Source organism: Felis catus, chromosome B4 (assembly GCF_018350175.1).
Source record: "Felis catus isolate Fca126 chromosome B4, F.catus_Fca126_mat1.0, whole genome shotgun sequence".
Taxonomy (NCBI): Eukaryota; Metazoa; Chordata; class Mammalia; order Carnivora; family Felidae; genus Felis; species Felis catus.
The window spans coordinates 13074074-13098064 of NC_058374.1; the positions used below are offsets into that span (position 1 = coordinate 13074074).

The window sequence follows — 23991 nt, forward strand, 5'->3', positions numbered from 1 at the left end:
TCATGGGGAGTTGGCACGCCAACTGGACAAGAGGAAGGCTAGTTAGCGGGTAGGCAAGAGGCGGGCAAGGCTGGTGGGAGGCAGGTACTACCACTGCCCTGTCCATCAGGACACTGGGGGGTGGGGGTGAGGGGTGGGGAGGGAACCAGGGAGGGAGTGGCTTTTCACAGACTCCTGACAGAAGTTTCCCCTGTGCTACAGTTCACACAACCCTCACCAAAACATCATCCCCGTTTTCGCAGAAGAGGTCGCTAGGACGTAGGGAGGCAGGGCTGGGATTCCAGCTGGGTGGCTCTGTTTGGTCCACCTCACACCCGGAAGGAAACGGTAGGGGCGCAGGAACTTTCCGTCTCGGTCACTGCTGGGCTGCTGCAGTAGGAGAACCGTGTGGTGCGCAATCCTATCTGCCTTTCACCCCTAGACTCTTTCCCCATCCCGCGTGGATTAAAACGCAGGCCGCAGGAAGGGGGAGAAGGAGCCGAGGGGTTCTTCGGGTGAGCCACTGAAGAACAAGCACCGGTGAGCAAGGCGGGGGTGGTGGTGGAGGAGACAGGTGATTCGATGTCACCTGAGGCCCGACCCTCAGAGAGCACGGGGTGGGGTGGGTGGTGAAAAGCTGCCTATGAGGAAGAGGCCGGAGATCAGCAAGGCCACCTGAAGGAGAGAGGGCACAGCATGCGGGAGGGAGCCCTCACCTCAGGGCCAACGAGGTAATCCACCCAGGAAGCTATCACCTCCAGTCTAATCAGCTGAAATGCTCTCTGTGCTCACTGCCAGCCAATCAGATCAGCGCCCCAGGGAGCCTTCCTGGTTATTGCTGTCAACTGTACGTTTGCAGGAGACTAGACTGAAAACACAATCTTTCGGGTTGGGCTATTTATTATTTTTTATTTTATTTTATTTTATTTTTTTTAATGTTTGTTTACTTTTGATAGAGACAGAGCACAAGTGGGGGAGGGGCAGAGAGAGAAGGAGACCCAGAATCCGAAGCAGGCTCCAGGCTCCGAGCTGTCAGCCCAGAGCCCGACGCGGGGCTCGAGCTCCAAAACCGCGAGATCATGACCTGAGCCCAAGCTGGACGCTTAACCGACTGAGCCACCCAGGCGCCCCTTGGCTCTTTACTATTATGTTTCAACCTGAATCCAAAGAATTTTGATAGAAACAGGTCACTAATAATTTAGGGATTAATTTAGGTGGGGGAAGAGGGAAACCCCGGACCTCACAGAGGACCATTCCTATCCATCCAGCCACAGCCAGAGAACCTGCCTGATGCGTTCAAGGCCAGAAAGTCGCTTTTGGTGCCTATCTGGGAACCTTCTGAGGGCGTTACTGATACCATGGGACCAGCGCCGCAGATGTTCCCGGCAGAGATGTGGTAAAAACCTGTCCCACGGCTCTGGAGGAACAGCCTCCCTCACTTTCTTACTTTCCAGCCGGGGGACACCTCACCCGGTGGGCAGCCAGTTGCCTGGGGCAGGATGTGGGGGTGGGGAACACCAGCTCCCCTCCAGCCGGCAAACACATGCACGGATATCCTCGTTCAGCTGCGATGGAGAATTTGCTCCCATCTTTCCAAAGACCCTGGGCCGCTCGGCACCGGATGTGAGTAACCATCCCCTGAAGAACACATTGTCAGGAACTGTGGCTCATCTCTTTTTTACACAGATGGGATCCTGACTAAGAGCCCCCCGATCTCGGGAGACAGAAGGGGTGCTTTCCTCTTTGAAAAGAGGGGAAATTTGAAACAGTCCCCCCCAGGAAGAAAGAAATCTGTTATCCTAAAAGGAAGGGAAGGAAAGGACAATCTGTCTTGTTTCAGTCTTCAAGGAAAAAGAAAATGAAGAAGCGTATTCCCAGCTGATCTGTTAAAAGCTGCAAGGCAAAGTTTTGGCTGACACCTCGGGAACAAATATGAGGGAGAGGTCTCAACTCTTCCTCGTGACGAACAGACAGGCATTTTCCTTATGAGTCCTCAGTTAGGAGTTCCTGACACAAAAGATGTCCTGAGAGGCCATGGGAAATGCTGTCACACTGCGGATTTTTCGGGTTAAACGTGTGGTCTCTGGAGACCATCTCCAAGAATTAAAGGGGGTTTTTAATGTGAAAAACATATGCCTGGACAACTTCTCATCGGGCTCAGCAATTATAGTCCACCTGAACGCGTAGTGGAATGGAAGCACCTGGGTGGCGGGTAGGGATCTCTGCGACAGTTTTACCGTGTGGCCGTTTCACTGCTCAGGGGCACTTTCGACAATGGGTGGAGAGGACAAATATAATGGGGGCGGGGGTGCTGAATAGTTGACTATAAAAATTAGCAGCAGTATCTAATAAAAATATTGAGTTCGATATCCATTTCAAACTACTGTTTATGGGTAACTCACATGGTTCCCCCTTTCTCTTATATTGTGAAATGAGGGGCTTGATCTTTCCAGCTCCCAGACTCTAATTCCGCGGCGGCATCGAAAGCGCTGGGCTGAATGGGAACACAGCGATGCCTATGAGGGACCACAGGGATATTTATTTTCCAGTGTTTAAAATTTCAGCGCTGGAGAGGAGCTTGCTTAGGTTATACGTGGTTACTCTGCTTGGGTTCTCTTTACTCTTTACTATTCTTTTGGTACTAATACCCAAGGGCAGAAAGAGGTCACTGTAAATGACTTACTGAGTCTCTTTTCCCCTAACAGGCGGGCAGAAAGGGACCACCGGTCTCCCTCCTCTCTCAGCTTTGACTCCGGCCCATCCCGCTCAAGCAAAGCCCAGACACAGCCATCCCACAGGACAGGTGTCACCCCTCACTGGTTGCCCGGTCCGGCGTGAGCACACCCTGGCAGAACCCCAGTCCTCTGGCAGGGCCTGTGTGGCTGTGCCCGCCTGCAGAGCACGGAGGTTATGGCCCAAATTAAAGCCCCTGGAATCCTCCAAAAGGAGGCAGGGAGCTGCTACCAGAGAACTTTAAGAGGCTGGAGAGAGACACAGGGAGGAGACAGAGTGAGAGCGAGAAAGAAAGGAAGACAAACAAGAAAAAAAAAAAACCCACACAAACCAAAAGACAATGTGATTTGTACCGGCGCGAGGCAATGTGTGTTGACCTGAATACAGCCGTGACCGTAAAGCTGGCTGACGCCTATCAGATCAGCTCTCTGTAGGGAGAGATGTCAGATAGCTGGCATCCTCATTGTTACATTAGTTATTAATAAACTTCCTGACAATGGAAGGAAGTGCCAGCACTCAGAGAATGAGAATGGGAGAACGGGTGAGTAATGCCTGTGGACGGATCCCCGGCAAAGTGAGGGCCCCGCGCTTCGCACATGTTTTCCCCCAGAACGGCGAGTGTCAGAGCTGGGGCATGATCGCAGGCGGCAGGGTTTGCCCCGGCGCTGTTTGTTTAAACCAAAGATCCCTCACCACATGCTTCGCAATCCTGCTGATCACAACGACAAAGAGGACTCAACTGCCAACTCATTAATCACCCGGCCCGGCTCCTATTTATAGACACAACACATCCTTTTGTTTTGTAGCAAATGCGTGGCTTATGGCCCCTGGATTTTCAGTCAAGAAGCCAGTGCCAGTCTCCTTGTTTCATCTCAGAGGGGACACACAGTACCATTTTTTTGTCCGGGTGGTTAATGAGACAAGCCACATGGGCCTGCAGAACACAAGGTATTTCCCAAGCAAGCTGTGCACCATTTTCTTTAAAAAGGCTGAGAGTCGCCCGAGCGGCTCTGTCAGTTAAGCATCTGACTTCCGATCAGGTCATGATCTCACGGTTCAGGAGTTCAAGCCCCACATTAGGCTCTGTGCTGACAGCTCAGAACCTGGAGCCTGTTTGGGATGCTGTGTCTCCCTCTCTCTCTCTGCCCCTCCCCCACTCACACTCTGTCCCTCTCAAAAATAAATATTAAAAAAAAAAACCTTTTTTTAAAGGCTGAGAGCACGGGGTGCCTGGGTGGCTCAACTGGTTGAACGTCTGACTTCATCTCAGGTCATGAGCTCACGGTTTGTGAGTTCGAGCCCCATGTTGGGATCTGTGGTGACAGCTCAGAGCCTGGAACCTGCTTCGGATTCTGGGTCTCCTTCTCACTCTGCCCCCCCCCCCCCACCTTGTGCACAGCATACCCTCTCTCTTTCTCAAAAAAAAAAAAAAAAAGGTTGAGGGCAAAACCAGGTCTCCTTCAGCCCCTACATGCCCCACTGACATCAGAATTGTTCCGTTCTGGCAACTCGTCCCAACAATGCTTAGGACAAGCCTACGCGCTCTCCCACTTTTGGACGAGCTATGGAAAGGCTGTGCGTGTTCAGCTACCAGGACAAGTACAGCTGTTGTTTTCTTTGTTTTTTGTTTGGTTATTACATGTTCTGTCCCTCTCCAATCTTTTCTGAGATACCAAGAAATGGGGGAAGGGAAGAGAGGAACAAACCCCTTTGAAGTCCCGCAAAAAAGATGCCAGGCGCTTTTTTTTTTTTTGAACGCTGAAAACATCATAACCGAGCGGTTTGAATTCATAGTTGTCCTCTGTAACTCTGTCTGAGCCTCTGCAAACGAGTCACCTGAAGCACCAATGAGCAAAAGCAATGGAGGAGAGGTGTTGGCGAATCTGGAGGGAACCCACAGGCTCCCCCAGGACGGAGTGAAGAGTGCCCACAGCAGTCAGGCAGGGGGTTTACGCAGCGTCCAGCCACGCACGGCGTGTGACGAGGCCAAGATGGCACCCGGCTCGTGGAGGGCAGGGGGAGCGGGTCTGTCGGCCTGGCTTGGCAGCCTGAGCTGCCTCGACATCCCTTCTTGCAGGGGGACTCTGCGAAGACCTCACCATCTCTCAGCTGATGTATTCTGGGGACAAGGGTCCTCACATCCTTTTTGAGCCTGGTCCCCAGGGCCTTTCTGCAAATGAACTTGGGATATGGGTTCTATAACCTTCCTACAGTGTGAACTGCATTTGGTGTCCTAACACGTATATTCCTTTTATTCCAACACAGGTCTTGCCTCCTGGGCTTGGATGGTTCACTACCTCTAAGGGTCTCTCCTGGGGACAGGGGCCTATCGATCTTATGTGAGAGAGTCCTATGTATCATCACTGAAGAATTTGGGGTGGGGGGCTTAGCACTAAGCCTTAATAAATCATTTCAACTACGTGGACCTTTTTCTTTTTTAATGCTAGCCCTGTGGCTCAGGGCATTAGCAAATGTAGACTTCCAACTTCTTTAATAAATAGCAACGACACGGCTTTGTTTCTTTAGCAACTCATACCTCAGATGCCAAGTACTGGACGTCAGTAATTTTAAAGGTATTTACACGCCTTAAAATAGGAAAACAGCCTTCAAAGTTACTAACAACTTGGAAATATTTTCTCTGTTAACATCAATAAACAGTATGAAACACTTTGAGGAGAGGGGCTCTAGCTTTCTAAGTGTTGTGCATTGCACCAAGCAAGGTTTGGGAGCTAAACAAAGAGCTCATCCCACAACAATATTACAGTGCTACAAGGGTCAGCTACACCACAATGTGGGCATAGATAAGAGTGAAACAGTGGATAGAAGACAGCAAGGATGAACAGTATTTGACAAATTTAATTTTCAAGGTCTGAGGCCAGTAGATAAAAGTGATACAGTACATTCCAAAGGAGAGTATCAGTGGCGGGCATGTGACAGTTCTAGGCAAGGCCCAAGAAACCATGAGCTCCAGGAACACAGATGATCCTAGGGGCGCCTGGGTGGCTCAGTTGGTTAAACATCTGACTTCGGCACAGGTCACGATCTCGAAGTTCATGGGTTTGAGCCCCGTGTCAGGCTCTGTGCTGACAGCTCAGAGCCTGGAGCCTGCTTCGGATTCTGCATCTCCCCCACTCTCTGCCCCGCCCCCGCTCACGTGCAGTCTCCCCAAAATGAATAAACATTAAAAAACTTTTTAAAAAAGGAACATAGATGATCCTTAAAATGGACCACGTGCAAGATTTTTACTACTATTTTTCAGATTTTAATTTCAATAATCCTGTACCACTGACACTGGTTTTGGCAATGATTTTTTGGATCTAATGCCAAAATCAAAGGTACCCGAAGTAAAAATGAACAAGGGGGATTACAGCAAACTAAAAAGCTTTTGCACTGTAAAGGAAACCATCAACACAACAAAAAGGCAACCTCCTGAATGGGGGAAGATATTTGCAAGTCACATAACTGATAAGGGATTAATATCCAAATACATAAAGAACTCCTACAACTCACCAGCAAAGAACCCACACAACCCAATTCACAAATGGGCAGAGGATCCGAACAGACATTTTCCCAAAGACATGCAAATGGCCGACAAACACATGAAAAGATACTCAACGTCACTCGTCGCCAGGGAACACAAAGCAAAACCACAGTGAGATACCACCTCACACTTGTCACAACAGCCAGGGTCAAAAAGACAAGAAACAACCAGTGTTGGCAACTGTGGAAAAAAAGGAACTCTTGTGCACTGTTGGTGGCAATGCCAACGGGTGCAGTCACTGTGGGGAACAGTATGGAGGTTCTTCCAAAATTTAAAAATAGAGCTACCATATGATCCGGTAATCCCAGTACTGGGTATTTATCTGGAGAGAATGAAAACACTAACTCAAAAAGACAGACCTATCCCTACATCCACGGCAGCGTTATTTACAACAAAATATGGCAACAACCCGTCCATGAAGGGATCAAGAAGATGTGGCATATCCGTACAATGGGATATTATTCAGCCTTAAAAAACGAAATCTCACTTTTTTGGGATAACCCAGATGGACCTTGAGGGCACTGAGTTAGGTGAAGTATGTCAGAGAAACAAGTATCGTATAATCTCACTTATATGTGGAACTTAAAAAAAAAAAAAAAAACAACACAAAAAACCCAGAACTGAATCTCATAGATACAGAGAGCAGATTGGTGGTTGACAGAGGCTGGGGTTCAGAAGGTACGTGTTTCTAGTTATAAGTCATGGAAATGTAATGTTACAAACATTTTTTTTTGAATCGTGTTTGGAGTACCTACTGGATGTCAGGCCCTGAGCTAGAAGTAGAAAAAAGGATTTTCAAATGAGGACTCAGTTCTCAAAATGTTTTTAAGGAATATTTATTAGAGCACTTTTTTTTTTTTTTTTTTTTTTAAAGCAGGAGGCAATAGGTGAAGGAGGGAAACTAATTGATCAAATGGGATACTGGATTAGACACATCGTATTTTCTAAATGAGAAGTAGAATGTAGTGTCTGGCAAGTGTAATAAAAAGAGTGTTTAAAATCAGGGCTGTCCTACAGGAGCAAGGCCCCATCCATCTGGGGGAACACATTTCTAAGGAGTTCTCGAGAAACAGGCAAGAGGTCACTGAAGGACAAAAAGAAACTAGTGGGAAACTGGCCAGCTGGGAGTTTTTGGAAGACAAAGAGACAGCAGGCGGGAATCCAAGTCGGGGAGGGGCAGAGACAGAATCCCAAGCAGGCTCTGCACTGTCCGTGCAGAGCCTGACCCGGGGCTCGAACCCATGAACCATGAGATCATGATCTGAGTTGAGACCAAGACTCAGATACTTAACCGACTGAGCCACCCAGGCGCCCCCCGGCTGTGGAGTTTTTTAAGCCAAGGGCTGGACGCCCTCACTGTGGGTGACGGGAAACACCCCCTTCCAGGTGGGGCTGCCGAGGGCTGGTCTCAGCTGAGGGCATCTGTTCCCGCACAAGACAGAGGGGCAGCGATCAGCACCCCCAGGGGGAAATGATGACCAGATCTGTGGACACCAGAAATTCCCTTTAACTCATGGCCTATATTCTTTCCTTTTTGGAATCTCTCCCTCCACTGTCTTCTTAAGTCACGGGAGGGAGGTGTCCCCACGGACCCTCAGCCTCAGCATGACATCAAGCATACTTCTTCAGGCTCCAGATGGCAGGGCTGGGCAGAGTTTGACGCACTGGCTGATCTGGTCCTGGGGCACGGCTCATACCTCCCGGTCTCATCCTCTCCCACCTTCCCCTCGCACAGCGGTGTGGCAGAGGGCGGGCAGAGAAAGGGCAGAGGAGTCCGTGCCCACGAACGGAGTCCCTCTGCAAGTGGGGAGGGCGAGGTCTTTGCCATCAGGAACTCCCAAGTAGACTCCCTGACATGAAGTTATCACACATTTGAAAGTCACTTTTGTATCTTGGGGTAAAGATGCTTTATTTGCTACTGTACTATTTTGTTCTATTATGCTGGCGGCAGGGACACAGCTGAATTGCTTTCTCATCTGCAAAATCTGGATCTCATCTGCTGATGACGGAGTGATGTCAGTTCTACGTCAGGAGATTTGGGGCTCCCGGGCACAACCTGATCTGTGGCTGCGGTTACGTTACCGCCGTGGTGCCCCCACAGGCTCACAGATATGAGCGGCCAGAGAAGACGACCCAAGACACAGGTCCGAAAGCGGGGATACCTGGGTTCTGTGTTCCAAAGCCACACCGTCACCTCAGGCTTCTATCTCTTCTTCAGCAGGAAGAGCGGCTCTCAACGTGTGGTCCCCAGACCAGCCGCATCGGCATCTCTTAGGGATTTGTTAAAAATACAAATTCTCAGGCTCACCCCCGACCTACAGAATCAGACACCCTGGGACTGGAGCTCAGCTGTGTTTGAATTGCCCTCCACGTGGTTCTGATGCACGTCGAAGTTTAAGAACTGAGCTGGAAGAATCCACTGTCCTTCTGGATAGAACCGTGCCAAATTCGCACAGTACCCAGCTTTCCAAATGGCTAAGAAACTACAGCAGGGATGCACACCTCACGAAGCCTGAGGAATGGGTGGGGCTCATCTGTGGCTGACCCTGGGCGGATAAATCCAGGCTCAAAGCAGAGACTCTGGATTTTACCAGGGGTTAGAAGGGTCTAGAGCACAAACACAGGGACTGACTATGGCTCTGCCCTTTGCCACTCAGCAGGGGATTGAGAGTGGCCATAATTTGAGATGTGGGTCTCAGGTTTTGTAGGACCTTCTCTTAGAGACAAGACAGCAGCATTTTCTACAGCTTCCACTGTAAAGCTGAAGGCCTCAGAAATTATCGTCATTTGCCTCGCTGTACTGCTGAAAACATTGAGAAGAATCTGAGGCAGGGAGGGGTTTATGGTAAACCTATGGTGGCAGAAGTAGAGCCAGGCTTTGTGGGGCATGAAGCTTATATAATTTTAGTGGATTTACGGAAAATAATGCAATTATTTACAACAGCCGAGATATGGAAGAACCTAGGTGCCCACTAATAGAGGACACTTAGGATTGATAAGATGGATAGAAAAGATATGGGGTGTGTGTGTGTGTGTGTGTGTGTGTGTGTACATCACACAACATACACCCACACACAATGGAATATTACTCAGCCATAAAAAAGAATGAGATCTTGCCATTTACAACAACATGGATGGACCTGGGTATTATGGTAAGTGAAAGAAATCAGACAGAGAAAGACAAATACCGTATGATTTCACTTCTTCGTGGAATCTACCAAACAAATGAATAAACAAACAACAAGCAGAAATAGACTGAGGGGCACCTGGGTGGCTCAGTCAGTTAAGCCTCTGACTTCAGCTCAGGTCACGATCTCATGTCTGTGAGTCTGAGCCCCTCGTCTGGCTCTGGGCTGACAGCTCAGAGCCTGGAACCTGCTTCGGATTCTGTGTCTCCCTCTCTCTCTGCCCCTCCCCTGCTCATGCTCTGTCTCTCTCTCAAAAATAAATGAACATTACAAAAAAAAAGAAAGAAACAGACCCATTAATACAGAGAACTGGTGATTGTCAGAGGGGAGGGGGAAGGGCAAAATGGGAGAAGGAGGGTGGGAGACACAGGCTCCCAGGGATGGAATGAGTAAGTCACAGGGAAGAAAGGTACAGCTTAGAGAACACAGTCAGTGACACCTTAACAGAGCTGCATGGTGACAGCTGGTAGCTACACTTGAGGTGAGCTCAAGAGATGGTGAAATCGCCACGTTACATACCTGAAACTAACATAACACTTACGTGGACTGCACTTCAAGATAAAAAAAAAAAAAAGAATGTAAAACGTACTATGTTCACAAAACCACATGCCATGAAGACATGTGGCTGGGCCCTCCCAAACCCTCTGAAAGGCCTGGCCAGCGTGGGCCCCTGAGCTGAAGCTCCACCAGCCCCCCAGTAAATGGGCCTCTCGGTCCGGGAGGGGCACATCCTCCCCCTGGTCCTCCGGGTCGAGGCTCTGACTGGACTCTGCCGGCCTGGAGGCCGCCCAGACCCCTTCAGCTTTTTGCCCTTCTCCGTTTCCTCTTACTGCTGTTGTGTGCAGTCTTTAGAAGGGGCTGTGGAAAGACCCTGGTGAACCAAGGAGTTGGTTCTTAGAAGGACATCACTTTTCACGGCTCATTCTTATTTGTTTCTCTTTGAGACTATCTTCACTTCCAGTCTTTTACAACCCTGGAAGCACCAGGTGCAAAGACAAACAACGAAATAACGACAGGGGAAGGTATAGTAAAGGGGAACTGTGGCGAGGGGGAGAAGAATCTAGACAAAGCTGATGGAGGGAGGAGCCGAGATGTGGGCAGGCAGGATGCCTCTGTGAACCCAAGAGCTCCGGCTGGCATCCCCATCAGCAGGGTTCCGAGGAAGCAAGAGCAGCAGAGAAGTTATGGCTGAGTGTGATGGAGGGACAGCAGTACTGGGCACGGTGGGGGGCGGGGGGGCAGGGGGCGGGCTCGGTAAACAGCATCAGTGGGGGTGGGCATCAAAGAGAGGGATGCACTAGAACAGAGGTGACACTAGGGACGCAATATTTACAGACAACTCCTAGAATGTTAGGGCAGGAAGAAATCTTAAAGGAAAAAAAAAAAAGAGGAAGAAAGAAAGAAAAAATGACTCTGGAAGATGAGGGAGGGGAAAGACTTGTTGCTTTCCTTCGAGGCTCCGAGGCAAGAGTACACTGTCCCCAAGAACAATCAGGCTTTGATCCTGTGGCCTGGGGAGTGACCTGCATTCAACGTCTCCGAACAATGACCCCCTCCGTCCCGCTTCCTGCGCTCAGCAAACCTCCGCCTCTTCCTGTCACCACGGCCAACGGCGTCCCTACTCTGGCCATCAGCGGGTCTGAATTCACACGCAGAGCCAGTCTGTCCCTCTCGCATCCAATGACAAAATGACTTGCCCAGGGCTCTTAGAAACACACTTGGAATCAGACCCTGGGACTCCCAGTTGCAAACGGTGCTCGACACTACGTGGCATTCTGTGACAGCAAGACTCTCCGAAGGCCTGGAGTTTCTGGCCTTCCAGAGTCCTGAGGAGGTCGCCTGAGAGCAGGGCGGAGGGTCGCTCAGCACCACCAGCCTGCCTTCAGCCCCCCTCCTTGGTAGAATTCTCCTTTAAGGGCACACAAGCGCGCCCCACCCCGTCCTTGGACTTGACACTCCTGACCGTCGGCCATCGGCATTCAGAAGGCTCTGGAGGGTGCCCAAGAGGCTTCTGCGGCCGACGGTCCTTCCCACGCTGCCTGGTTCTGCTGCTTCGGATCTCCCCCCACCCTCTGGCACTCTGGGCGGTTTTCTCAGATTCCCGTTTGGCTCAAAACCTCGGTCTCACTACCGGAGCCAGCTCCCGGGGAGCCTGCCAAGCTGCCTCCTCCGCGGCTGCCACTGGCCGGCCTTGCCCGGAGCCTCGCTGGGCTGGGCGCCGCGCTTGGGTGAGCCTCCTCCACGCTCCCCGAGAGGCCCTGCCGTACCTGATGACAGGAGGCTCCCGCTGCTGCCGCTGATGATCTTCCCTTTGCTCCCCATGTTGGCCAGCTTGGAGGTCTTCAGCGTGCCGGTCTCGGTCAGGTCGATGGCGATCTCGCTCAGGCTGCGCGCGGCATGGATTTTAGACTAGAATGGAAAAGACAACCGGGCTGTGAAGAGGCGTTCACCTCTGGTGGAGAACGGCTACCGCTCGCCGGCTTGGGGTCCCGAAAGGTAGCACAGGGACTCGTTTCCTGCCTTCCAGCATTCTTAACGTTTGTGTTCCTCGGCCCCATCCCCAACCACTGACGCTCCCCGCGTGAGGTGGCTCTAGAGAGGACACGAGGGATGACGTTTCCCAAGCTCTGTCTTCCACGGGCTGTGCCGTGCAGTGCCTAGTGCAGGGGCTCTGACGCCACACAGACCCGGTCAGACTCCTGTGCGGGGAACGTTCCTTAATCTCACCAAACCTCTTTATTCCCAGCTTATACAATGGGACGAACACCTCCTGCCTTTGCAGGTTCTGTTAGGGGCAAAGGACAGCAGGCACGTGAAGGCTGCCTGAGGCCGTGCCCTGGAACCCAGCTCTCAATAAAAGAGTACTGACTTCATTCTGTATTTAAAAAAAAAATTCCTTTTTACATTTATTTTTGAGAAACAGAGTGAGACAAAGCGTGAGCAGGGGAGGGGCAGAGAGAGAGGGAGACACAGAATCGGAAGCAGGCTCCGGGCTCAGAGCTGTCAGCACAGAGCCCGACGCGGGGCTCGAACTCAGGAACCACAAGATACCTAACTCTCCTCTCCAAAGTCTAGATTTTAGTTAACGCTCCACTCCACTGTGCTTATTAATTGGCCCGACTTGGCTAAACGTAACAGGTTGGAATAATTAGAAGAGAAGTCTGTAATCATAATTACATTCCTAAAAGTAACTGTTTTTCATTTAAACTGCCTTTTTTAGCTACTGCCTGCGGTCAGTGAAAATGGGGTGTGCATTTTCTACACGTGTTTAATCTTTTTTTTTTCCTTCTTCAGGAAATCAGTTGTTGTGATAGTACGTCAGGCAACATGCTTTACTCACAGCACGAGCCTAACAAAAACAGTATCAATGCTGGGAGAACCCATACGTGTGCTGAGGTTTCTTTCCACGGCCGTCGGCTACAGCACATAAGCCGATGGTTTCGAACTCGGTTTGGAACTTGGTTTTTCGGTCACTTAACGCGCATTTACCCAACCACCCCCTCCGTGTGAGACCAAGTCTGTCCCCCAACAGGAGAAGCCAGCAGAGGCAGATGTGGGGGCCGTGGAGGGGTCGGCAGACATCATCCATTCTTCCTTATTGACCTTCTCTACCCGAGTCCCCTGCGCTGTCCAGCAAAGGCTATCACCCCGTGCCTTCGCCCTTCCTCTGGCCTCCACACTGATGCGGATGCTGACGTCCGTGCCTTCCGAGAGCTGAGCGCTTTCCTCTTGTTAGAAGAGGAGAGTCTGAGGGACCAAGGAAATCCAGGAGTCTTGCTTTTTGCCAGCTATGAAGCATCATCCCATCGGTCCTTCCTTGACTGAGGTCTCTTTTCTGACCTCAACTCTTGTCCCCGCATTCAGAACCAGGCCACCTCCCTCAGGTCAGGGCCTCCTTGCTGATGACCTAATCGCGGCCACCAGGACCCCGCAGTGCTCCGGCTTGCAGCAGAAGCAGGAAGCACCGTTCACTTCACATGGACAAGGCAGGCATGTCCACAGGGTGTATTTGGTTGAGCTTTACCCTCTGAGCAAGCCGAGGAAGCACACCCATCACCGTCTTTAGCAGCCCTCTCCACGAACGCCCACGCTTTAATAAAAAGAGCGGAGGATGCTTGCAGTTATGTAATGACTCACGGAGACGCGGACCAACTCAGCATGATGCGAAGGGGCCCAGAGTCTCAAGTCAGAAAGATCTGGACTGGAATCTTGGCCCTGGCCAGGTAACCATTGTTTGACCATGATCTTCAACCTGGCTGAGGCTCAGATCCCTGTTTATAAAATGAAGCTCCTAAAACCCATGTGGTGGAGTTGTGATAAGGACTCAATTAGATAATATACATAAAGGCCACTGGAATGGAAATAGGAATGGGATACAAATCATGACCTGGAGGCAATTTGCTAAATGAGGGGAGATTGATGGCTCAACCTGGGATTTGGGGGAATCTCATTAACCACATGCCAGACCTATCCCCACCCACTTCCAATCCTGCCACTGATCAGTGTCAGAGGCAAAAACCAAAATATGGAAAAGGGAGCAACAGATATCCTTTCCCAAGGGAGATCAGATTCTTAGAAGCTTTAGGAAATTATTGGCTTCTCTCTGAATGGAAATATCATAATGACTCAACAGACCCAGTGGAGAGAGCACACACTAAGAGGAATGAGTACGGATTGGGAGATTGTATTCTGGCAAAGTCAAGTCTTTGGGACATCCCAGAAGAGCCTCCAAAATTCTGGACATCCTACTTTGGGGGCCTTGCCCCACCAAGTTTTATTACTGATATCCCACGAGCAAGGTTTAATGGTCCCCTACCAAGCTTTCACCCTGCTTTTGATCTAGATGGAATGAAGAACAGAGGACAGATTAGAAAAAAAAACAAAACTCTTGGGGCACCTGGGTGGCTCAGTCGGTTAAGCATCCGACTTCGGCTCAGGTCATGATCTCGCGGTCTGTGAGTTTGAGCCCCGCGTGGGGCTCTGTGCTGACCGCTCAGAGCCTGGAGCCTGTTTCAGATTCTGTGTCTCCCTGTCTCTCTGACCCTCCCCCGTTCATGCTGTCTCTCCCTGTCTCAAAAATAAATAAATGTTGGGGCGCCTGGGTGGCTCGGTTGGTTAAGCGTCCGACTTCGGTTCGGGTCATGATCTCAAGGTCTGTGAGTTCAAGCCCCGCGTCAGGCTCTGTGCTGGCCGCTCACAGCCTGGAGCCTGTTTTGGATTCTGTGTCTCCCTCTCTCTCTGCTCCTCCCCTGTTCATGCTCTGTCTCTCTCTGTCTCAAAAATAAATAAATGTTAAAAAAAAATTTTTTTTTTAAATGTTAAAAAACAAATTAAAAAAAAAAAAAGAAAAAAACAAAACCCAATGACTGAGGAGGAGGAACCATGTCCGGACTAGAGGGCCACTTGACGAGTCCCTGCTTGGAGTTCAGAGGCATAGGGTCTGATGTTTATGCTCCACAATCTGAACTTTCAAGTATCTTCCTCTGATATCTACAAGACAGTCCTCAGCTCTGGGCTTCAGAGGTTGCCAGGATCCAGAAAGGACAACATTCCTCATCTTGGGGGCCGGCACACAGAAGTTACCAGGTGTCGCTGGTTCCTGTACAGCCTCTCATTCTGAATGAGCCGTACAAAACCAAGCAACATGGGCTCTTTCTGCTCCGTCTCTGGAGATAGAGGGAGCATGTGTGTGTGTGCACGTGCGAGAGATGTTCTTACATGATTTGCACAAGGATCCTGAAAGAAGAAAATACCAGCACCAGGGAAGAACCGGAGACTTCTTGGCCACCCTCCCCTGCTGACTCAAACCACTAGACCACGCTTGTCTCTGGGGCTGATAAGCATCACTTGGGAGGCCTGGGCTTTGCAGAAGCACTTCGGAGAAAGGATTGGCTGGCCTGGCCCGACTCACTAGGGTGTGAAGCAATGGCCAGTGTGCCAGCCAACACGGGCTGCTCAGAAATATTTGGAAACTCGTCCCAGGCGTGTCAGCCGTCACTCACCGGAGATCGTTCTGCCCACCGGAGACGCATCACATCACCCTTGTACAGAGAACGGCATTCCAGAAATGAAAGGTGGTGTAATTCCGGAGGGGAATTTTATCATCTCTGATTTAATCTGGGAAACTTTTAGAGAATTTAACCTTTACACAAGTGTTGGCCAGGGGATACTGTGTTGGATTAACGATGATAATGGTAAAAATACCGATCTCCAAAAGCGGTTTCACACACATTGTGTCATGGGGCCAATCAATAATTTCCGTGAGTAATTTTCTTCCTTGTTCTCTCATCAGGGAGGCAAAGCAGGTACAGTGAGACACTTGCCTAGGATCAGAGATCTGGAAATGGAGTCCCTGGACCTCCTTGTGGAGTTTATTCCTCACCTGCCACTGTGGGTTGAGGACTTGGTTCCTACGAGAAACGGGAGGGCTCTGGAGCATCTGTGAGGAAGCAGAGCTGACTGGGGGGAAAGTTCTCCCGCTCCCGGGCCAACGTGTACTTCCTTCCGTCCCCCAGGGGTCACTGAGATGGACAGCTGAAATTCCCCTATTGCGTGGGCACCTGATTTGGCCTTTTAAAGGATACTTGCTGCTAATAAATGAACTTCGAGACTAACTTTTTCCAGTTTACTTGTTGCTTCAGAGGGCTGACCTGTTAGCCTGGCAAAGAAGCCTTCTGCAACTGCAGAGGAAGACCATCTTTGACAGGGGGGATGAAGAACCCTAAGAACCGGCCTCTTGGGGCACCTCGTGGAGGGGGGGGGGTTCAGTTGTTTAAGCGTCCGACTCTTGATTTCAGCTCAGGTCATGATCTCTCCATTCGGGGGATCGAGCGCCGTGCCGGGTTCTGTACTGACTGTGCAGAGCCTGCTTGGGATTCTCTCTCTGCCCCTTCCCTGCTCAGGTGTGCACTCCCTCTCTCTCAAAATAAATAAACATTAAAAAAAGAAAAAAGAAAAAAAAAAAGAACCTGCTTCTTGAGTTACTCAAGAGACCCTCAATGCAAAAAACCAGCACAGGGTAGAACAGCTCAAACAGCTAATGTACTAACCTCAGGGGGAAATACACTTTGTCTTTTCTCCTTTCAAAATTGTGGTACTGGTGTGTGTGGGGGGTCTGCCCCCAAGAGGCATCAGTGGTGGGGTTCAGGAGGGTTGCCAAGGTCTCCACCCCTCACCACCCATTCCCGAACAACGCAGAGGATGGAATCAATGTTTTAAGGTTCTGACCTCTAACTCTTGCAACCAGAGGGCATAATGCGGACACCCACCCACTGTCTCAAGCTAAAGCATGAGTCAAAATGCTTTGGCCCGGTTTCTTTTGATCTAATTGGGCTTCAAATCCCTGTGCCAATGTCCATCATCACCAGGAAAGCTGTGGAATGCTCCCATTATGCCTAACAACAACAAAAAACACTCTACTCTGTGCCCATTCACCCCAGAAAATGACCAAAAAAGGGGTCAGGAAGACTTCGCAGAGGAGAAAAACGTGTTATGAAGGACAAAGTGACAGCCTGGCAGGAAGGGCCCTGATTTGAAACTGATTTATGAGCTGAGAGATTGTTTCCTTTTCTCCTATTTTCTTACTATCTTTCTCCTCCCTCCCACTTGGCCCCAGGTCTCTCCGGCTACTCCTCCGCCCACGCCAGGGAAGGAACAACGCCACCCAGACAGGAAGTAAGACAGAAGAGGAAGCCGTCAGGATCCAGGAGGGCTCCGATCTGCTGAATCTTGGGGCCAGTAAGGCCAGAGTCCGGCCACCTCCACACCCACGGAGGACCCACACGATGGGACAAAACGTCCCAGGGGCCAAGGCTGGATCTCCCTCGATAGTTCTGCATCGCCTCTGCCAAGCCAGCAGGATTCTGGAAAGGGGCAAGACCCGTCTAGATGGGGCTCTTGACCAGAGGGCTAATGAAGGAGAATGGCTTGTGGAGGGAAGGCAAGGCAGCATGGCAGGCAGAGGCGGTAGAGGAAGAGGGGGCCGAGTGTTGATAGAAGCTGTGTGTGAACCAAGGAGACGTCACTCTCCCACCCGCCAGAAAATGCACCTGTGTGTCCGCACTGGGGCTGGGTCAAACCTCCCTCGGAGGATGGCTGTTTACCAAGGCCTGAGGCTCTAGGTCTACTTTAGGGAAATGGCTGGGTGGTTTTTTTTTTTTTTTTTTTTTTTATGTTTCCAGTTCTTTTTTTTTTTTTTTTTTTTTTAAAAGGAACTGGCAGTTGGAAAAGCCTGGAGGGTTTTCACAGCAATTATCCTAAACAGTTAGATGGTGTCTATTAATTGCAAACGGGTTGCTTTTTTTTTTTTCTCTCTCTCTCAAAAAGGAAACAATATGCCACTGTTGAAACACCATAAAGGGCTTGACAGCTCGTTCCTAGGAGAGGTTTCTGAAGTTCGAAAGCACGCTTGGAATTCCTCAAAAGGGCCCTACCTGGCTGCAGTAAAGGGCCAGAGCCCCTGACCACGGCACGGGACGTACCCTCTGGAAGAGCCTGTCTCCTTCCTCCCTCCTGTACCTCTGCAAGGCAGGTCTGTACCTGTGCACCTCTCAGGGCGGGGGACACGGTGCCGCCCCCACCCGTCGAATTCCTGAGCCCTAAATTAGGAGACCCAGACTCAGGCCCTAGTGCAACCCTCAGGCAAGCTTCCCTCTTGGTAGAAAGGTCTGGTCTTTGCAAAGTGCCTCCCAGTCCCTGACTTACCTTACTCTGCTTTCTGTCCAGATAGAACTGGTGCTGGCTAATGGCCATAGCCCAGATGGACTTGATCAATGCTGGACATGCGTACCATGTATGTACCGCGATGCCACTGTGTCCAAACGTCCTCCTGGTCACTGAAGCCCTGTGACAGCAAGAATCAGAAGGTTCAGGCATGTTTATGATGAGGGACTCCGCTGATCCGTTGACAGCTTTTACCAAGAACCCCGTGGGAACTAAACGCCCTGGCATAAAGGGGACATATGAACACACATGCCAGCATGTACACACACACACACACACACACACACACACTTAGGAAACTAGATAGCAAAGTCCAGCTATTCAATGTAATCAAAATTGTATATATATATGGTGTACAACAGGATTTGATATACACAGTGAAATGATTCCTACGGTCAAGCTAATGATCATTCTTCACATAGTTGTGTCACAAGAGCACTGGAGATCTACTCTTAGCTCACGTCCATTATTCAGTGCACATCATTAACTACAGTCCTCGTGCTCTACCTTCGATCTGTAGGCTTATTCGTCCTACCCAACTGCAGCTTTGTACCTCTGACCGACACTCCCTACTTCCTCTCTTCCCTGGCCCAGGTAACCACCCTTCCAGTCTATGCTTCCACTTTTTTTTTTTTTTTAATGTTCATTCGTGTTTGAGAGAGAGAGCATGAGCAGGGGTAAAGCAAAGAAGAGAGAGGACAGAGGATCTGAAGCGGGCTCTGCACGGACAGCAGCAAGCCTGACACGGGGCTCGAACTCACGAACCATGAGATCAGGACCTGAGCTCAAGTGGGACATTCAACCCACTGAGCCACCCAGGAGCCCCTACTATTTGACTTTTGTGATTCCACATATTCGTGAGATCACCCAGTTCTTTCCTTTCTGTGTCTGGCTTATTTCACTTGAACATAATGTCCTCCAGGTATATCCACATTGTTGCACATGGCAGGGCTCCATTCTTTCCCGTGGCTGAATAATATTCCGTTGTATTTATACACACACCACAATTTCTGCATCCTTTCATCCCTCAACGAACACTTAGGTTATGTCCATATTTTGGCTATCACGAATAATGCTAATCTTTTGATTTACTGGCTCCTTAGGGGTCAGAATCCATTCAAGCTTCTGTCTTGTCTGGGATAAGGTGGGTCATTCTAGGTCACTGGATGGTCCTTTTTTGAGCTTCAGCTCTTGGCACTGGGCCAACACAAACTTCAGGAACAGGAAGAGCCTTTGACAATGTCCTTTAGTAAACAGCAGGCAATGCTGCCTATGGTGAGGGAAAAGTCAATTCTGTTCTAATCACCACCACCACAGGCCACAGCCTGTGGGAAGTCCCGAAGGAGTCCAGACTTCTTACACTGCTCTAACTCCGTGTTCCTTGAGAGAGTGGTTATCAATCTCAAATTTATTCACAGGGCAGACAGGGTATACAGAATCAGGAGAGGGAAGGCAGAATGGAGTCGAGCCAATCTTCTCCACTATCCCCCCTCCACACACGTTTACGTAGGAGATAGGGCCTATCTGTGTATGGAGTAGACAGAGGCAATTAGACTTTAAAAATAAAACACAAGGGGCACATGGATGGCTTAGTCGGTTAAGCGTCCAATTTGGGCTCAGGTCATGATCTCACGGTTCGTAAGTTCGAGTCCCCCCACCAGGCTCTCTGCTGTCAACACAGAGCCAGTTTTGGATCCTCTGTCCCTCTCTCTCCCTGCCCCTCCCCTGCGCTCTCTTTCTCTCTCAAAATAAACACTAAAAAAACCAAACCAAAACAAAATAAAAGTGGGAAACATGGGTCCCAAAGGAATTCACATCAATGGTGTAGGGAGGAAAAAAAAAGGGGTTATAGGATGCTTTCAGTGAAGTGTGTCCCTTAGGCAGATGGTTTGGCAAATGAAATCTGAGAACATGTGTTTGCATGCACGTGTGTGTGTGGGTGTGTGCAAGGCAAGGTGCTGGGGTGGGGCCTGGGGTTCCCCACGTGAACATAAGAAAAAAGCGTGTTCTCAAGTTTAAGGTGTCTAATTTGGAAGATTTTCCCTGCAAGACAATTTAGAGCTGCTCCCATCATGGAAAAGGAGCCGGGGAGTGGGGAGGAATGCCCCACAGATCCCTGTAGAAATAAGAAGAAACCATGATGGGAACCTTGCACTTCGGCTTCTATGCCAGTGGCTGCTCCTGGGACCCAGTATGATCCTTTCTCCCAGAAAAGCGGAGTTAGAAAGGACGAGGGACTGGAGGCAGGTCTGAGCACAAGCACGAGAGTCGCAGGGGCCAAATGCTCGTGTGTTTCAGGGAAGGCAGGGGAGGAAGGGTCCAGGAGGCTCGCCAGGTCTGGGAGGTGCTGTACAAACAGCGCATCAGACCTGGAGTTTTCTCTCGCTCCATTATTAACATATCTCTTCTCCGCATCTCTCCCTTCAGGCTCTTCCCACCACACTGACTTTTCTGTTTTGCCTAAACCTTAGAAACGGAATATTTGCCAAGAACCAGAGAACCAATGTGGGTATCGAGCTGGGGGTGCGTGTCCGGGAGCACACGTCATGCGTCCTCTTCTGTGGTCCATGCTGGGCCCATCGACTCAGGACGCGCCCTCTGCCTGGGGTGATCCCCGGTCCCTGTCTGGGTCCCACCCTCTTCACCGCAGGATTCTTTTCCTTACTTGCCATCCCAACCCTTCACCTCTGGCTGCCTTCCTGGCTGCGACTGCCTCAATGCAGAGTCCATCAGACTCCTGTTCCCTGCTCCAAATACCTGTGGCAACAGCAGCGGGCGAGGCATTTAAGATAAGGAGCGCCCTGTGGGCCCTGGGAAGACCATTTGCTGTCCTAGGAGGCAGGAGGCGGCTGAGAGCCTTGGCTCTGCCATGAAACCCAGTAGCTAACAACCCATGGCAATCCCCTAGGTTTGCACCGGTGTCCATCTGGAAAAGGGGTCTTTAAAGCTGCAGTCAGCTTGGGTTTCCAACTCTGACATCAGCGTAGACACCTCCCTGGCCACCCCCTCCCTGCCTGCCTCTAGGGTGGAGGACGGCTGTTTCTCTCCGGGACAGGTGATCACACTCCTGCTTCCAATGCCTCCCTTCCCTCCTGTCTCTTAAGCATCTGAGAGGTTCAGCTCAGAACCTCTCCTGACCAGGCTGGCTTCGCCACTCTCAGTATTTAGGGCCTGTGCCATTCAGCACTCAATTGCCAGTATTCTGTATAGAGCGGAGTGGTAACGCCTGGGAGTCTTAGAGCCAGACTCCCTGGGTTCAAGTCCTTCCTCCACCACTTACCAGCTTTTTGTAACCTAGACCAGGTTATTTTGTTTCTTTTGTGCCTCAGTTTACCACAGGTACAACAGGAAACTAGCAATACCCATTTCCTGGGTTTACAGTGAGGACACTACGAGATAATGTGTCCACGTCTTTAGAACAGTGTCTGCCCATAAACAAGAAATACCCAGTTCTCTTGCCTTTCTCCCCAGCCGTGCTAACCTTTCTGGACACTGCCTCAGGGCCAAGGACCTCTTTCTGTAGCCCAGAATGTCTGAAACAGGCTAAAAGCCCATGATAATTATGTGTGAGGTTTGGACCCTTTGCTTTATCTTGGGCCTTAGGAAAGGGAGGGGAATTTAGTATTGTATCACGGACAGGGTGACAAACAGGGAAAACACACACGCACAGATGTGTCCGAGGTGCGTGAGTTAGCAAAATTCCCAACAGAGGACAGGCATGGACAGTGTGCACAGCCCCTTAGATGACCCAGTCCCTAGTTTTCGTCCTGTCGGACAGCCCCTCTCTGCATGGGACCCACTGTGGCAACATTCGGTTCACTCTTTTCAGACACAGAAGGGTGGGGCGGGGGGAGAGAACCTAAGACTGGTCTGATACAGTTCACCCGGAAAAGCAGCAGCGAGTTCCTTCTTGGGGGGAGGCCTGTTCTCAGCGTCTGTCCCTCCCCCACGTGGCCTGCTCGGCAGAGGCAGGGTCCGGGGGCCACTTCGCATCACCTGACTGTGCAGACTGGCTAAGATGTTCTCCATCTGCTGGTCTCGTGGAGAAGGTGGGGGCATGGGCTGAGCTGCTTCCCTCCGAGGGAGTGGCTGCTTCAGGCAGATTACACGGTGGGGCGGAGAGGCATGTTCCCCCTGCTGGGTTATCGCTGGTGGCAGGGGCTGAGACACAGCACAAGCTCAGCCCTCTGACTTGGGTGTGTGTGTGGGGGGGGGGGGTGGCAGCGTCTCGTTCTGAGAACTGTCTGGGCGCAAAGTGGCCTGTTTTGGGTGCTCAGAAGCCATGTGCGAGTGGAGCCGGGACCAACCCTCTTCGGCTGGCCAAGGCTGGGGTAGCTATCGCTGGTGCCCAAAAGCCCAGTTTGCACCTTTACAGAGTCTGACCTTTCCACTGTCTTCCTGGAGACCCCTTCTTGTAAACCCATCTTGGGACCTATTAAAAGCAATTTATCCTTGGGTGTCAGGCCTGTTTTGGGGGAATTCTGGGCTGCCTCGAAGTCCAGCACTGCCAGCAGACAAAGAGAGGAAGAGCGGCCGGTACGTGCTGCCCGAGAACCTTCCACGCAGGGGCTTGCTGCATTCCAAACGGGGACCCTATTGTTTGGCATCTGACTTTGAGAGCACTGATTTTTCTCCACTGGTGCTCCCTGGGACACAACGTGGGGTGGGGAGAAACAGAACTGTGTTTCTTTCACATCCACCCACCACACTGACACCCTGAAACCACAGCTCGTGGAGTGAATTAACACAGCTCCCTTGGGTACAAATCCCTTTTGGTGCTATCTTCCCAGAAACACTCTCAGAAGCTCTGAACGAGCCATCCATCCCCTCTTCCTTCGGCAAGACCTCTCTAGAAGGACCCAGCCCACTGCCCCGTGTAATGTGGTGCGTGTTACCGAGTGTCACCCACCTTCCCTAAAACTCCCCGGCACGAGCAGGGACAACTCCACACGTATGCACACCGCACACGTGCAGCCAGGTGCCACGACCACCCAACTGCCAATTTCTCTCACGCATGCGCACGCACACCCAACGCACACTCGAATCCACCGCATCCATCAACACGTTGAGCACAAAACAAAGCTTCACTGTCAGCTGTGACGATACTCCCCGCGGTCAACCATCCCCTCCCCCAAATGAACAATGACAGCACAAAAATCGTCAGGTCAATAACACGCCGGGTGGACCACGCACTCCCGGAAGGAAAGGACTCTTCTAGCTTACCTGCGGGGGTCATGAACTTCCACGGAAAACTTCTTTTCTCTGAAATACAGGTTTTCCAACTGCCTCCATTGGAAGATCTGGACAGAAAACAATGCGGTTTACGTTCAGAAGCGGTTGGCTCCGGGCGGGCGGTAGTCCTCTCTTTGCTGAACTTCTACAGCTGGCAGCTTCCTTATCAACGCTGAGACCACACAGTTTGCACCTCCTCCGTCTCTTGCTACACACCCCCGCACGCTCGCGCGCGCGTGCGCGCGCGCGCGCGCACACACACACACACACACACACACACACACACACACACAGAGGCTGCTCTCCAAATTCAAAAGCGGTTAACGTGGGTGTGGATTTTCCTGCAGGTTTCTCAACAGGAACAAAACAAGTTCTTTTCAAGTTGTTCCCCTCTGCTTTGCCCTTTGTTGCGGGATCCACGACCCTTCCGGCGCCGCAGACTTTTCCCTCCACGGGGAGGGGGGCCGAGCGCGAGCGCTGGGAGGGAGGGCTGCGGAGGGAGAGCAGGGGAGCTCTCACAGGGGAGCGGGGGCCATCTGCGCGCGGCGCCGAGCTGAGCCCTCTCCCTCCAGTGCTGAAATGGGAAGGCGGTCAAAT

The 23991-nt window shown here is 50.9% G+C and overlaps 1 protein-coding gene across 16 annotated transcripts in view; it reads right to left on the reverse strand.

Moving 5' to 3' along the window:
* Window positions 1–23991, reverse strand: part of FRMD4A (FERM domain containing 4A) — a 659116-nt gene that overhangs the window by 40225 nt on the left and 594900 nt on the right. For all 16 annotated transcript variants that reach the window (XM_045060912.1, XM_045060911.1, XM_023256373.2 and 13 more), the window contains 3 exons: window positions 23386–23462; window positions 18145–18283; window positions 11709–11850 (listed from right to left, as the gene is read on the reverse strand). In XM_045060912.1, coding sequence (XP_044916847.1) covers window positions 11709–11850; window positions 18145–18283; window positions 23386–23462 — 358 coding nt within the window. The remainder of the gene's footprint in view (window positions 1–11708; window positions 11851–18144; window positions 18284–23385; window positions 23463–23991) is intronic.